The sequence below is a fragment of the Cyprinodon tularosa genome, unplaced genomic scaffold, assembly GCF_016077235.1.
Source record: "Cyprinodon tularosa strain WSP-4 unplaced genomic scaffold, ASM1607723v1 ctg298, whole genome shotgun sequence".
Lineage (NCBI taxonomy): Eukaryota > Metazoa > Chordata > Actinopteri > Cyprinodontiformes > Cyprinodontidae > Cyprinodon > Cyprinodon tularosa.
Window position 1 is genome coordinate 1301545 of NW_024039005.1, and position 16854 is coordinate 1318398.

General features: G+C 34.3%; 1 protein-coding gene across 1 annotated transcript; it reads right to left on the minus strand.

The window, feature by feature from the left end:
* Positions 1-1003: 1003 nt before the first annotated feature.
* On the minus strand, positions 1004-10728 carry LOC119787405 (small VCP interacting protein). Its single transcript, XM_038291248.1, has 4 exons — positions 10471-10728; positions 10231-10281; positions 3373-3489; positions 1004-1963 (listed from the first exon to the last, which is right to left on the minus strand). Exons 1-4 carry the CDS (start codon positions 10531-10533, stop codon positions 1949-1951), a joined length of 246 nt encoding a protein of 81 aa, XP_038147176.1. The 5' UTR covers positions 10534-10728; the 3' UTR covers positions 1004-1948.
* Between the last annotated feature and the right edge of the window lie 6126 nt (positions 10729-16854).

Here is a 16854-nt window from a genome sequence, read left to right on the forward strand (position 1 = left end):
TTTTTTTTTTATGGAATATTATTATTGAAACATTTTTTTTCTGAGACTAATGATTAAAAAACATCAAATTTCTAAGATAAGAAAAAATATTTTTAGAGGCAAGAATTGAAATAAAGACTGTTTGGAACTGCTGATATCCTCCTTGTCTCATTTATAAATCTAAACTCTTTTGTTGGATTTAAAATTAAAATAATTCATTAAAATATTGTTCTGATCAAACCTACATCTATCATTATTTGTTGTGATGTAAAACGTAATTAAGCATCTGGAGTCCAAACAGACCTGGAGATTTAGCTAATCATGAGCTATCTCTATAGTTCTGCTGCTATAGGCTTAGACTGCTGGAGGACATAGGGACCCCTTTTTCATCATTCTGCTTCCTTCTATCTCTATTCTCCCACTCTGCAGAATCTGTTAGTTCAATCTCTAACGTTCTGCTCTCTCTGCTTTTTCTCGTCTGTTCCTGTTTGGCTGTGACTCCATCCTGGAGAGAAATATCAGCTGTGCTGCTGCCATCAACACCTTTGTTTCTAGATGTTGGAGCTTGGCCTGTTTTCCAGTGTAGTCCTGTTTCTCTGACTGTGACTAACTGGATGTGCTCTCTTCATCCTCTGACATGGGAGCTGGCTCGGAGCTCGTCTGCCTGGCTGTGTGTTTCCTGGACGGGGCCGCCTGTGGAGCTGGTTGACAGCTGCCTTTTGTATCTATGCTTCTTTTTCTATGTCTGCTTCTGTCTCCTTGAACCCCAGTGGGCCTCAGCAGATAGCCGCTCACACTGAGCCTGGTTCTGCTGGAAGTTTCTTCCTGTTCAAAGGGAGTTTTTCCTCTCCACTGTCGCTACAAGCATGCTTAGTGTGAGGGATTGCTGAAGAGTCAATGAGTCGATGCAATCAGCTGGTTTTCCTTAGATAGAAAACTTTGAATAAAACGAAGTGAACTGGAAAGTGACCTGAGATGACATGATGTGAATTGGAGCTATAGAAATAAACTGAACTGAAACAAATAGCAGAAATGTGCTTTATTAACTGTAGCAAGTATTATTGGCCATATTCTCTGTCCTACAAAATGACTAGAGCACCAGAAGCTTTGAAGGAGCTGCAGGATAAAAGTCTCAGTTAAGCACTTCAAAGAACATTTGTCACTAAAGTTGTAATCGGGCACATTGTGTGAGAATAGGAAAGCACAGCTGCTGCTTCGGAAAACCGCCACACACAGCAGAGAGAATAAGTTAGTAATAAGTTAGGAGTTGTGGCAAATCATACAATAAAGGGAAAAACTCTTTAAATCAAACCAAATAAATATTTAGTGTTTTACAGTTAAATTCAAATGAATAAAGTCAAGCAGTACAATGAAGCGGGACTGATTTATAAAGTGCTGTAGAGGTTGCATGCACCAGGGTCATGAACGCTCGCCCTGCTCTGGAAAATATTCACCGCTGTTTAACATCAAACTTTATTATTAAATAAAGGCTGAAAGTTTGCTGAGTGGAATAACCAAAGTGGCAACGCAATTGTATCATCAGGACAGATGGTTTGGAAGGGGAAAAAAAGGGGGTTGCTCTCCTGCAACAAACACAAAACGGTGCAAAAAAAGTAAAACCTCAAAGAAACCAGCCTTCCAATAAAAAAGGCAACGGCCATCAGCCGACCAAGTTCAGCAAAACGGATACTATTACACTTCCTTAGGATTTTCAGCGACCAAGAAGCTGGAACCTAAACTTTGACCTGTCCAAATGTCCAAAACTGTCAGACATAATTTGACAGGAAAGGCTCCATTTCTCTGAACCAACGTCTGTATTAAATAGTGATGACATGTCATTAAAAAGAAAAAAAAAGCAGTGTGAGTTTAACTGGGCAGCATATTCAACTTTTTTTTCTTCTTCAAGTAATCCAGCAGACTGACTCCATGTGGATTCCAACTTTCCAGGTCTTACTTCGCCTTCTGGGTTTCATCCAACCTGCCACTGAAGACAAAACAGAGAAAGATCAAGAAACAGAGTTGGTTTCACACCTTCATTAAATGAGACGGATGAATCCTTTATTACATGCTGGGGTCAGATTAAACTTTGAGGTCTGTTACGACAGATGTAGCAGACATTCAAACCATTTTAAGGCAAAGATTGACTATATATTATGCTACGTTCAGACGGCACGCAGCAGGAGCAGCAAAAACACATACTGCTTCATTCTGGATGTTTGTACAAGTTTAGTTCTGACGCGCGGCTGAAGCATCTTTGCTGCTCTAGCTGTACGGTGTTAAAGTGGGTCTGATGCGCGGTGGGCGGAGCTACCCTATCCTTTCTCTGCCTGGAACAATGGCAGCTATATTAGCTGTGATCAGCGGGTAGAAAGTAGTTAGAATCTATGTTGAAGTGAGAAAGTCCTCCTGAAAACATGGTCAGTGCAGTCAGTTCATCCAGATTACCATCCTGCCTTCAAAGATTATTTCTCTGTGGGAGCCGCTCAGACCCCCACATACCGGCGCTGCGCTGTCACTGGGAATCCCCAGCAGCAGCTGCCTCAGGCCCGCTCGCCTCTCCAGGGTTTTCTGCTACTGTTAGCGACGGCTGGAAATAGATGTTATTTTGTTTTTTTGAAGGTACCTAATCCAAACTGCAGGCAGCAGGATAATTAAATCAAACATATGCATGTAAGCTAGCTGCTTCTGCTGCTTCAGGTGTGAACGTAGCATTAGAAAAGGAACATGATACACTGCAAAATATTGATATCTAAATAAGAGATTCTTTCCTTTTAAAAAAAAGTTAATTTTCTTCTTGAATTGAAGAGATAAGTGAGACAGTTTGAATTTATTTAAAATAAGAAAACAATTGCATTGTCTTATTTGCAGTGCATATTATCTTATTTTAAGAGTAAAACACCTCATTCCATTGGCAAATCATCTTATTTACCTACTCAAATTAGGGCTAAATATATTTTTTTTTTCTTTTCTCACTTCGAACGCATTTTACAGGGACTTCGCATATTCAAAAACTCAGGAAAACGTGGCAGTAAATTGTCCCCCGCGTGGAATAGCCGGTCTATAATGGAATCCAAAATGGCCGCCCCCAAATTACGCCCCCTAACGTGAGTTGGGGGAAACTGTAAGTCACAGAGATTTGAAATTTGGCTCACAGGTAGATCTCCTCAAATCATGAAAAAAAGTCTCTTGGAGGTATGCCCTAAAACCCACAGGAAGTCGGCCATTTTGGGTCAAAGTGCGATTCTTGGCCATTTTTCATTTTACTTACTTCTCAATTGTTTTTGCAGTGTATATATTGTTATGTACAAATATCCAGCAGAAATATTGACAAAACAACACTTGCTTAGAATAGGATGTATTTAACAGCAGAAACAGGAATAAAGCTAAATTTACCTTTAATCCACCGCCACCACCGGATACAGAGGTGGTCATTGTCTGCTTCTCGACTTCTTCTTGTTTCTTCCTTTTCCTTTCAACTGCATCTGGATTTTTGACCCCCCTGTATGCTGTCTGGAAATCAGAGAGAAAAACAAAAACAATAAAGCCCGAGTAGACAAATGTAAATTCCTCTAAATGTTAGAAATACTGCGTGAACATGCTAGCATCTGTGCCTTTAAAACCTCGCTCTGCTTCAAACTCAAACTTTTAAAAAACGAACTGTAGATCTGCTCAGAACGAGCGTGCTCGCATTCAATTGCCAAATATGGCACTGCAGCGAAAAGATGGCGCTGGTTTCAGTGGTGCTGCGCTGCCTGCTCTGTGGGTTAGAGCTCTGTGCTTTTTCTTGCAGCGGTCTGAACTTCAGGTTAAATCATAACAGTGATGAAGTGCAGGAAGATGAAGCAGCAGGAATATTAGCCAACCACAGAGCTGGACTTCCAGTCTGACCTGGTTTTACTTACCTTGGCTTAGCTTTAGCATGTCTCTTACAGGTTTGCAAGTGTCTTTTCTGCACAATAAAAAAATGCTCACCACAATGCACAGAAATCCTCCCTTAAATACAAGTTATGTACATTTTATAATCAGGTAATAGCTTACTGGATTCATGCATCGTGTGGCTGAAATACTAATATTTTAGGTTACGTTGGAGGAAAGTTTTGTTTTTTAGTTGAACTTCATCTGCAAAAGCATTAGAGTGGTTTGTACTTACAAAAAAAAAAGAAAAAAAATAAAACGTTGAAAGAACACAAATATGCGTGACTGGGACATCAGGCAATGGAAGAAAGAGATGGATGCAATTTTTTCTTACTACAATTAGAATAAACGAGTATAATGTTGTATTCATCCTTTCTTAATTGGACGCCTATAAATAAAATACAATCCGACTCCTTTCCCACAGAAATCTCCTGTTTGATAGAGACTGCGTTTGTGTGATTAATTATATTAAACAGCTTTTAAGTGAAGGGAGCACAAAGATAGAACTCTATCACAATCTAAGATAGAATTCTATTACATTCTAAGATAGAACTCTATCACATTCTACGATAGAATTCTATAACATTGTAAGATAGAATTCTATCACATTAGTATTCTATCACAATCTAAGATAGAATTCTATTACATTCTAAGACAGAATTCTATCACATTCTAAGATAGAACTCTATCACATTCTACGATAGAATTCTATAACATTGTAAGATAGAATTCTATCACATTAGTATTCTATCACAATCTAAGATAGAATTCTATTACATTCTAAGACAGAATTCTATCACATTCTAAGATAGAACTCTATCACATTCTACGATAGAATTCTATAACATTGTAAGATAGAATTCTACCACAATCTAAGATAGAATTCTACCACAATCTAAGATAGAATTCTATCAAATTGTAAGATAGAATTCTATCACATTAGTATTCTATCACATTCTAAGATAGAATTCTATCACATTAGTATTCTATCACAATCTAAGATAGAATTCTACCACAATCTAAGATAGAATTCTACCACAATCTAAGATAGAATTCTACCACAATCTAAGATAGAATTCTACCACAATCTAAGATAGAATTCTATCACATTCTAAGACAGAATTCTATCACATTCTAAGATAGAACTCTATCACATTAGTATTCTATCACAATCTAAGATAGAATTCTACCACAATCTAAGATAGAATTCTACCACAATCTAAGATAGAATTCTACCACAATCTAAGATAGAACTCTACCACAATCTAAGATAGAATTCTAGCACAATCTAAGATAGAACTCTATCACAATCTAAGATAGAATTCTACCACAATCTAAGATAGAATTCTATCACATTCTAAGATAGAACTCTATCACATTCTAGGATAGACTTCTATCACATTGTAAGATAGAATTCTATAACATTGTAAGATAGAATTCTATCACATTAGTATTCTATCACAATCTAAGATAGAATTCTACCACAATCTAAGATAGAATTCTACCACAATCTAAGATAGAATTCTATCACATTGTAAGATAGAATTCTATAACATTGTAAGATAGAATTCTATCACATTAGTATTCTATCACAATCTAAGATAGAATTCTATTACATTCTAAGACAGAATTCTATCACATTCTAAGATAGAACTCTATCACATTCTACGATAGAATTCTATAACATTGTAAGATAGAATTCTACCACAATCTAAGATAGAATTCTACCACAATCTAAGATAGAATTCTATCAAATTGTAAGATAGAATTCTATCACATTAGTATTCTATCACATTCTAAGATAGAATTCTACCACAATCTAAGATAGAACTCTATCACATTAGTATTCTATCACAATCTAAGATAGAATTCTACCACAATCTAAGATAGAATTCTACCACAATCTAAGATAGAATTCTACCACAATCTAAGATAGAATTCTATCACATTCTAGGATAGACTTCTATAACATTGTAAGATAGAATTCTATCACATTAGTATTCTATCACAATCTAAGATAGAATTCTACCACAATCTAAGATAGAATTCTACCACAATCTAAGATAGAATTCTATCACATTGTAAGATAGAATTCTATAACATTGTAAGATAGAATTCTATCACATTAGTATTCTATCACAATCTAAGATAGAATTCTATTACATTCTAAGACAGAATTCTATCACATTCTAAGATAGAACTCTATCACATTCTACGATAGAATTCTATAACATTGTAAGATAGAATTCTACCACAATCTAAGATAGAATTCTACCACAATCTAAGATAGAATTCTATCAAATTGTAAGATAGAATTCTATCACATTAGTATTCTATCACATTCTAAGATAGAATTCTACCACAATCTAAGATAGAACTCTATCACATTAGTATTCTATCACAATCTAAGATAGAATTCTACCACAATCTAAGATAGAATTCTACCACAATCTAAGATAGAATTCTACCACAATCTAAGATAGAATTCTACCACAATCTAAGATAGAATTCTATCACATTCTAAGACAGAATTCTATCACATTCTAAGATAGAACTCTATCACATTAGTATTCTATCACAATCTAAGATAGAATTCTACCACAATCTAAGATAGAATTCTACCACAATCTAAGATAGAATTCTACCACAATCTAAGATAGAACTCTACCACAATCTAAGATAGAATTCTAGCACAATCTAAGATAGAACTCTATCACAATCTAAGATAGAATTCTACCACAATCTAAGATAGAATTCTATCACATTCTAAGATAGAACTCTATCACATTCTAGGATAGACTTCTATAACATTGTAAGATAGAATTCTATCACATTAGTATTCTATCACAATCTAAGATAGAATTCTACCACAATCTAAGATAGAATTCTACCACAATCTAAGATAGAATTCTATCACATTGTAAGATAGAATTCTATCACATTAGTATTCTATCACATTCTAAGATAGAATTCTACCACAATCTAAGATAGAACTCTATCACATTCTACGATAGAACTCTATCACATTAGTATTCTATCACAATCTAAGATAGAACTCTATCACATTAGTATTCTATCACAATCTAAGATAGAATTCTACCACAATCTAAGATAGAATTCTACCACAATCTAAGATAGAATTCTATCACATTGTAAGATAGAATTCTATCACATTAGTATTCTATCACATTCTAAGATAGAATTCTACCACAATCTAAGATAGAACTCTATCACATTCTACGATAGAACTCTATCACATTAGTATTCTATCACAATCTAAGATAGAATTCTACCACAATCTAAGATAGAATTCTACCACAATCTAAGATAGAATTCTACCACAATCTAAGATAGAATTCTATCACATTCTAAGACAGAATTCTATCACATTCTAAGATAGAACTCTATCACATTAGTATTCTATCACAATCTAAGATAGAATTCTACCACAATCTAAGATAGAATTCTACCACAATCTAAGATAGAATTCTACCACAATCTAAGATAGAATTCTACCACAATCTAAGATAGAATTCTATCACATTCTAAGACAGAATTCTATCACATTCTAAGATAGAACTCTATCACATTAGTATTCTATCACAATCTAAGATAGAATTCTACCACAATCTAAGATAGAATTCTACCACAATCTAAGATAGAATTCTACCACAATCTAAGATAGAATTCTACCACAATCTAAGATAGAACTCTACCACAATCTAAGATAGAATTCTAGCACAATCTAAGATAGAACTCTATCACAATCTAAGATAGAATTCTACCACAATCTAAGATAGAATTCTATCACATTCTAAGATAGAACTCTATCACATTCTAGGATAGACTTCTATAACATTGTAAGATAGAATTCTATCACATTAGTATTCTATCACAATCTAAGATAGAATTCTACCACAATCTAAAATAGAACTCTATCACATTCTACGATAGAACTCTATCACATTAGTATTCTATCACAATCTAAGATAGAATTCTACCACAATCTAAGATAGAATTCTACCACAATCTAAGATAGAATTCTACCACAATCTAAGATAGAACTCTACCACAATCTAAGATAGAATTCTAGCACAATCTAAGATAGAACTCTATCACAATCTAAGATAGAATTCTACCACAATCTAAGATAGAATTCTATCACATTCTAAGATAGAACTCTATCACATTCTAGGATAGACTTCTATAACATTGTAAGATAGAATTCTATCACATTAGTATTCTATCACAATCTAAGATAGAATTCTACCACAATCTAAGATAGAATTCTACCACAATCTAAGATAGAATTCTATCACATTGTAAGATAGAATTCTATCACATTAGTATTCTATCACATTCTAAGATAGAATTCTACCACAATCTAAGATAGAACTCTATCACATTCTACGATAGAACTCTATCACATTAGTATTCTATCACAATCTAAGATAGAATTCTACCACAATCTAAGATAGAACTCTATCACATTCTACGATAGAACTCTATCACATTAGTATTCTATCACAATCTAAGATAGAATTCTACCACAATCTAAGATAGAATTCTACCACAATCTAAGATAGAATTCTACCACAATCTAAGATAGAATTCTACCACAATCTAAGATAGAATTCTATCACATTCTAAGACAGAATTCTATCACATTCTAAGATAGAACTCTATCACATTAGTATTCTATCACAATCTAAGATAGAATTCTACCACAATCTAAGATAGAATTCTACCACAATCTAAGATAGAATTCTACCACAAACTTAGATAGAATTCTACCACAATCTAAGATAGAACTCTACCACAATCTAAGATAGAATTCTAGCACAATCTAAGATAGAACTCTATCACAATCTAAGATAGAATTCTACCACAATCTAAGATAGAATTCTATCACATTCTAAGATAGAACTCTATCACATTCTAGGATAGACTTCTATAACATTGTAAGATAGAATTCTATCACATTAGTATTCTATCACAATCTAAGATAGAATTCTACCACAATCTAAAATAGAACTCTATCACATTCTACGATAGAACTCTATCACATTAGTATTCTATCACAATCTAAGATAGAATTCTACCACAATCTAAGATAGAATTCTACCACAATCTAAGATAGAATTCTACCACAATCTAAGATAGAATTCTACCACAATCTAAGATAGAATTCTATCACATTCTAAGACAGAATTCTATCACATTCTAAGATAGAACTCTATCACATTAGTATTCTATCACAATCTAAGATAGAATTCTACCACAATCTAAGATAGAACTCTACCACAATCTAAGATAGAATTCTAGCACAATCTAAGATAGAACTCTATCACAATCTAAGATAGAATTCTACCACAATCTAAGATAGAATTCTATCACATTCTAAGATAGAACTCTATCACATTCTAGGATAGACTTCTATAACATTGTAAGATAGAATTCTATCACATTAGTATTCTATCACAATCTAAGATAGAATTCTACCACAATCTAAGATAGAACTCTATCACATTCTACGATAGAATTTTATCACATTCTACGATAGAATTCTACCACAATCTAAGATAGAATTCTACCACAATCTAAGATAGAATTCTACCACAATCTAAGATAGAATTCTACCACAATCTAAGATAGAATTCTACCACATTCTAAGATAGAATTCTACCACAATCTAAGATAGAATTCTATCACAATCTAAGATAGAATTCTACCACATTCTAAGATAGAATTCTATCACATTCTAAGATAGAACACTATCACATTCTACGATAGAATTCTATCACATTAGTATTCTATCACAATCTAAGATAGAATTCTACCACAATCTAAGATAGAACTCTATCACATTCTAAGATAGAATTCTATCACAATCTAAGATAGAATTCTACCACAATCTAAGATAGAATTCTACCACAATCTAAGATAGAATTCTACCACAATCTAAGATAGAATTCTATCACAATCTAAGATAGAATTCTATCACAATCTAAGATAGAATTCTACCACATTCTAAGATAAAATTCTATGACATTCTAAGACAGAATTCTATTACAATCTAAGACAGAATAAGAAGAAAGTAATCTTCTAAAAAGTCAAACTTATCAGATACTTAGATGTAAAAAAGAAAAGAATGCAAACTGCTATTTACATCACAATTATACACTTCGTTTCGATGCGGCATTATTTAGATATATAAGATAGATTTGCAGCAATGGGCCAATATGGCAGTAATATTTGGCAGCAAGTTTTCTTAATGCCTTAAATTTGACACGATATCAGATATTAAATCGTAACATAATAAACATCCTTACTGACCTCTTTTTGTCTTTTCTCAGCAGCTTCTGCTAACTGCCTCCTCCTTGTCTCCTGTTTAGGAAACAGAAAACTTTAGAGCTGTGACGTCATGTGAAGCGCTTATAACAAGCCTTTTTGTATATATGCGTATATGCAGTTTGGGAAATAGTAACGTGACATTTGTATATTTCTGACCTTTATTTTTTTTGGCTTATTTGGCGCTATATCTGAAGGGAAATGTGATAAATAGCATTAACTTACTGGATCCGGGGTGACAACAACGTCGTCCGCTGCTCCACCAAGGCACGGCAAGCACATTCCCATTCTGCGATTATTTTAATATCCAACGCAGACATAAAAATTGCGATAAAAATAAAATTTTATCTGCCTCAAATTTATTCAACCACAATTCTAATGTTCGGCTGGCTAATAAGGCAAAAGAAGCGGCAGCTTCTACTCCAGCTGGCAGCCGCTGGTCAGCGGACATAACCGTTAGCCCGTTAGCTATGCTAACAGCGGCTCCTACTGTTAGCCCGGGGGGACATGAGCATTCTAGCCTAGTTTAAGCTACCACTACGGGCCAAAATGCTTCTCGAAGTCACATAATAAACATTTTCATTCCACACCTTTTGTTAAAGCGCCGAGGCATTTGGAAAGCAGAGCTATTGAAAGTCCACTCGGCTATCGGTCCGTTATCTGTTTGTTCATGTAGCCCTGATTACGTCGCTTACGTTCCTTAGTGCGGATGACGTCACATGTATACATTTGGAACGTGATGGAAACGTCCCCTAAAAATATAAAGAAGCGTTATAATTTATACTTTTAAAATTGTTCTGGGAGCTATTTCTCTATTTTTGTTTTAGAACTTAAATTATTTTGTTAGTTTGTATTTATTTGGTTATTTGTTGCATTTTTGTTTAAAAGTAGTTGCTTAGAATACAATTATTTCTTAGTAAATTGTTTAATTAGTTAATTGATTTTGTCTGGGTGTCTGGTATATAAATACATGGACTCCAGGTAGCTCAGGTGAAAGATGGTGTTTTGGGTGGGGGGGGCAGGCCTGCGAATTGAGACGCAGCCGTGGCTCGGAAGGTTGGTGGGTCGATTCGACAACAAAATCGGTTTTGGGCTTTGGAGGAGAAAGGCAAGGCGGGAGAAGGACTGAACGTTGGCGGCTGGCATAAACTGGTTTGTGAATGGACTGCTATGGCGTCTCAGGGTGAGGATGAAGGAGATGATGAGATGGATTTAGTTGGTTGGACTCCTGTGAGTGGTAGTAAAGGGTCAGGAAGAGAGAGAAGAGAAGGGAATGTGTCAGAGAGACAAAGTAGCAAACGGAGTCTTGAAGGAAACAGTTCGGATGAAAATAATGCAGTTTGCAAGAGGATTGTTTGTGAGGAAGCTAAACTAATAATAAAGTTTAGGAAGGAGGATGAAGGTATTCATCTCAGTCCATTAGCTCTGTCGAAAGAGTTAAAAAAGAAGTTTGGAGAGATAACATTTGCTAAGATCCTTAGAGATGGAAATCTGTTGGTTACAGTAAGAAATGAAGAACAGAAGAAAAAAGTAATGAGCGCCCAGAGTATTTGTAAAAAAAATATTACACAGGTTAAGATTGTGGGAGAGGATAAAGTAGTAAGAGGGGTGATAACAGGTATTCCGGTGGAGGAAGATCTGGAAAAGTTCCGATGCAGCATTTATGGAGGAAAAGTAAGCAAAATTAAAAGATTGATGAGAACAGTTGAAGGTGAAAGAGTGGAAAGTCTCTCTGTAATGTTGGAGTTTCAAACAAATGTTCTTCCTGAAAGAGTAAAAGTTGGGTGTATGTGCTTTCCTGTAAGGCCATATATCCCTCCGCCTCTCAGGTGTTATAAATGCCAGAGATATGGACACATCGCTGCAGCATGTAGGGGAAAACAAAGATGTCCAAAGTGTGGAGGAGAACATAGCTATGATGAATGTGAAAATGGGAAGGAAACTTGTTGTAATTGTGGAGGGCAACATAGAGTGACTTATGGGGGATGTGAGGTCAGAAGAAAAGCAATGGAAATTGAACAAGTAAAAGTCACTAGTAATATAAGTTATGCAGAAGCTGCTAAAAGAGTGAAGCCAAAAGAAGTGATAAAGAAAGTTCAGCCAAATCCAACACCAGAACAAAAACAGAGTGGGATGGAAAATGTGCTAACAATTGAAAATATTTTGCTGTTCATTGCATATGTCATAAATTGTACGGATCAAGTTAAACAAAAAACAGAAAAAATCAAAATAATTGTGAAAGGGGCAGAGAGGTTTTTTGGTAAAAAGGACATATCCTGGGAACACATAAATAAGAGACTAGGGGCAGAAGGAAAGGCAGGAGGACAGGAAGACAAAATCTGAACATCTTACAATGGAACGCTAGAAGCCTTATTGCAAACGGACAAGAGTTTAAAGGATTTGTTAAAGAATTTAAAGAAGATCTAGATATTATATGTATTCAGGAAACTTGGCTTAAAATAAATCTTGATTTTGTTATAAAAGGATATGAAAGCATAAGAAGAGACAGAGAGGGAGGATCTGGAGGAGGGTGTATAACATTCATAAAACAGGGAATTCAATTTAGATTACTGGCTAAAGGTAAAGATTTAGAATACATCGTTACTGAAATTTGGACAGTAAATGGGCCATTTAAAATAATCAACTTCTATAATCCATGTAAAAGACTTTCAATAGATTTAATGGAGGAACTTGGGGTATATTTAGAGGGTAAGGTTATATGGTGTGGGGACTTTAATGGACATAGTACATTATGGGGTAATCATAATGACCAAAATGGGGATATAATAGAAGAAATAATGGATGTTAAAAATTTGGTATGTTTAAATGATGGAAGTGGAACCAGAATCAATTTTAGAGATAATACAGAGTCAGCAATTGATTTAACATTAGTTTCAAATTCTATAGCAGGTGTTTGTTTATGGCAAATAATCAATAAAACAACTATAGGAAGTGATCATTATCCTATTTTGATTGAAATAAAGTTAAATATAGAAAGGTATTGTATAAAAGGGATAAAGAAATGGTGTTTTAGGTCAACAGATTGGAAAACCTTTAGGAATAGTAGTGAAATGAAAATGTTAAAAGTGGATATGAGTGGTAATATTGATGAAATAAATGTTTCTATATGTAATGCTATCTTAGAAGCTGCTAATCAGGCTATAAGGAAGACAGGTGGGGGAAGGGAAAGAAGGTTGGTGCCCTGGTGGACATCAGAATGTAGAGAGATTATCAAGAAACGAAATAAAGCTTTCAAATTATTAAAAAGAAATCACAATTTTCAGAATCTGAATAGTTACAAGAAATTACAAGCAAATGTAAGAAGAATTATTAAAAATGCAAAAAGAGATTATTGGAGGAGTTTCTGTAATTCAGTAGGGAGGGAGACAGATATTTCTAAGGTATGGACAACAATTAAAAGGATGAATGGGATTAAAAGAACGAGTGGATATCCAATATTAAATGAAGGAGAAATAACAGCAGTTACTGACAGAGAAAAGGCAAAAATGTTGGTAAATACCTTTGTTAAAATTCATAGTTCTGAAAATATTAGTCAAGAAGGGAAAAAAGGGAGAGAAAAGACTATTTTGGAGAACAAGTATTTATTACAGCAAATAGAAGATACAAATGAACCGTTGAACATGTTGTTTACAATAACAGAACTGAATAGGGCTTTTAAAAAATATAAATTATCAGCTCCAGGAAAAGATCAAATTTATTATGTTATGATTAGCAACTTAAGTGAATCTTCAAAAAATATTTTATTAGAAATGTATAATAGGATATGGGAAGATGGGGAATTACCAAAGAGTTGGAAGGAGGCCGTGATTGTTCCAATCAGAAAACCAGGGAAAGATGAATCAAAACCAGGAAATTATCGGCCAATAGCTTTAACATCCAACTTATGTAAAATAATGGAGAGAATGATAAATGAAAGATTAATATATTATATTGAAAAGAAGGGACTTATATCATCTTATCAAAGTGGTTTTAGAAGAGGTAGAGGTACAATGGATCCAGTTTTGTGTTTAGAGCATGAAATTAGAAAGGCACAGGTGAATAAAGAAAGTGTTGTGGCAGTATTTTTTGACATTGAGAGAGCATATGACATGATGTGGAGGGAAGGGTTATTAATTAAAATTAGAAGAATGGGTATAAATGGTCATATGTTTCGATGGATTAAAAATTTTCTAGAAGATCGAAGAATACAAGTGAGGATAGGGGAGGATTATTCTGAGAGTTGGAAAATTGAAAATGGAACACCACAGGGAAGTATAGTAAGTCCGTTATTATTTTCAGTGATAGTTAATGATATGTTTAAAGAAATAGAGGGTGGAATGGGATTCTCATTATTTGCAGATGATGGAGCAATGTGGAAAAGAGGAAGAAATTTTGAATTTATTGTAAAGAAACTTCAGGAAGCAATTTCAGTTGTAGAAAAATGGTCATATAAATGGGGTTTTAAATTCTCAGTAGAGAAAACTAAAATAATGTTTTTTACAAGGAAAAGAATTGATGAAAAAACTATCTTAAAATTATATGGTCAGGATTTGGAAAGAGTCAAACAATTTAAATTTCTCGGGATGTGGTTTGATGAAAGAATGACATGGGGTGTACACATTAAGAATATAATCGATAAATGTAGGAAGGTAATAAATATAATGAGGTGTTTAGTTGGAACAGAGTGGGGGGCTGATAGAAAATCATTAAAAGCTATTTATACTGGGTTAATCAGGTCCGTCCTTGACTATGGATGTATAGTGTATAACTCAGCAGCAGATACAAACCTCCATAAGTTAAATAGCCTTCAACATCAGGCTTTAAGAATATGTACAGGCGCTTTTAGAACTTCTTCAACAGCAGCAGCATTACAGGTTGAAATGGGAGAAATGCCACTTAAAATTAGAAGAGATCAATTATCTTTAAACTACTGGTCAAATTTACAGGGACAAAGGAAGGATCATCCAACATTAGAGGTGCTTAAACCTGGATGGGAAAAGGAAAAGAAACAATTAAAGAGCTTTGGATGGGTAATAAACACTAAAGTTAATGAAATTAATTTAAATCAGTTAGCTATATGTCAGACAGTTCCAATAACAGCAATTCCACCTTGGATACTTCCTGATGCTAAAGTTGATCTCTCATTATTAGAAAAGAAGGAAAAAGATAAATATCATATTATGAATAAATTTATAGTACAAGAACACTTAAATAACTATTATAATTATATACAAATATATACAGATGCATCAAAAAATACAGCTAATAGGGTAGGGATAGCATTTATTATACCACAGTTTCATATTAATGTTGGAAAAAGGATTAGTGATGGAGTTTCAGTATATACCGGTGAAATGCTAGCTTTGCTTTTAGCAGTTCAATGGGTGGAAGAGGTAAGACCATTAAAATCTATCATTTGCTCAGATTCCAGTTCGTCATTAATCAGTTTGCAAAATAATCAGTCAGTCAGTAGACCAGATATATTACTTGAAATACAACAAACACTTTACAGAATAAATATGATGGGGCTAGTGGTACATTTTGTGTGGGTTCCGGCACATAACGAGATAAAAGGAAATGAAAGGGCAGACAGGATGGCTAAGGAGAGTACCAATAAGTTAAGGGTAGACATTAATGTTAGTTTTGGTATAACAGAAATAAAGGGTATAATTAAACAAAAAGCAAAAGAGAGGTGGCAAAAGTTATGGAATGAAGAAAAGAAAGGAAGGTGGCTTTATAAAATACAAAAGAGAATTGGACCAATGAGAAGATCAGAAAGGAACAGGAGAGAAGAGATTATTATTTCTCGACTTAGAATAGGACACACTGGATTGAACAGATCGTTATTTTTGATAGGGAAACATCAGACAGGGAAATGTGACTGTGGGGAAGATGAGACTGTGGAACATGTCATTTTAAATTGTAGTAAATATTCGATACAGAGAAACAGGTTAATAAGGAAACTTAGTGACATGAAAATGAAACTTGACATTGTAGATTTATTGCAGAAAGAATCAGGAAGCAGAGGATATCGGGTTATATTTGAATTTTTGAAACAGATTAGGTTGTATAATAGGATATAGTTTTTTTTTTTTTTTCTCTGCCATGTAGTCCACACTCCATACCAGTTGGTGGCGGTAATGCTCACCTAACGTTTTTTGCCAACCGCCAATAAAACTCAATAAGAAGAAGAAGAAGCTCAGGTGAAAAGTGGGTGGGCTTATGGTTTTTTACCAGTCTTCTAGCTGCAGGCTACCAGGGCCTTTCAGAAGGCAAGTCACTCAGCCTTAATCAGGTGAAGTGAGCACAAAGGCAGAAACCAGGCCAGGAGATGTGGCAAGTAGTCTTTTTGAGTTTTTGTATCATGTTTATTTTTCCTGAAGAAACCTGGAATAAACTCACCGAACTGCATTTTTCACGTATTTTGAGAATTTTTTGTTCTGCGTAAAACCAGAAACCCACTATTCCTCAAGTGACTATTTGATTTACATTTATTTTTTGCTTTTTCATTTTTAAGTTTTTTCATAGACAACTAGTCACTACAATTGTGAAAAATGTGAGTGGTATTTTTTTTATTTGTTGACATACAACAGATAAAAATGTATTTGT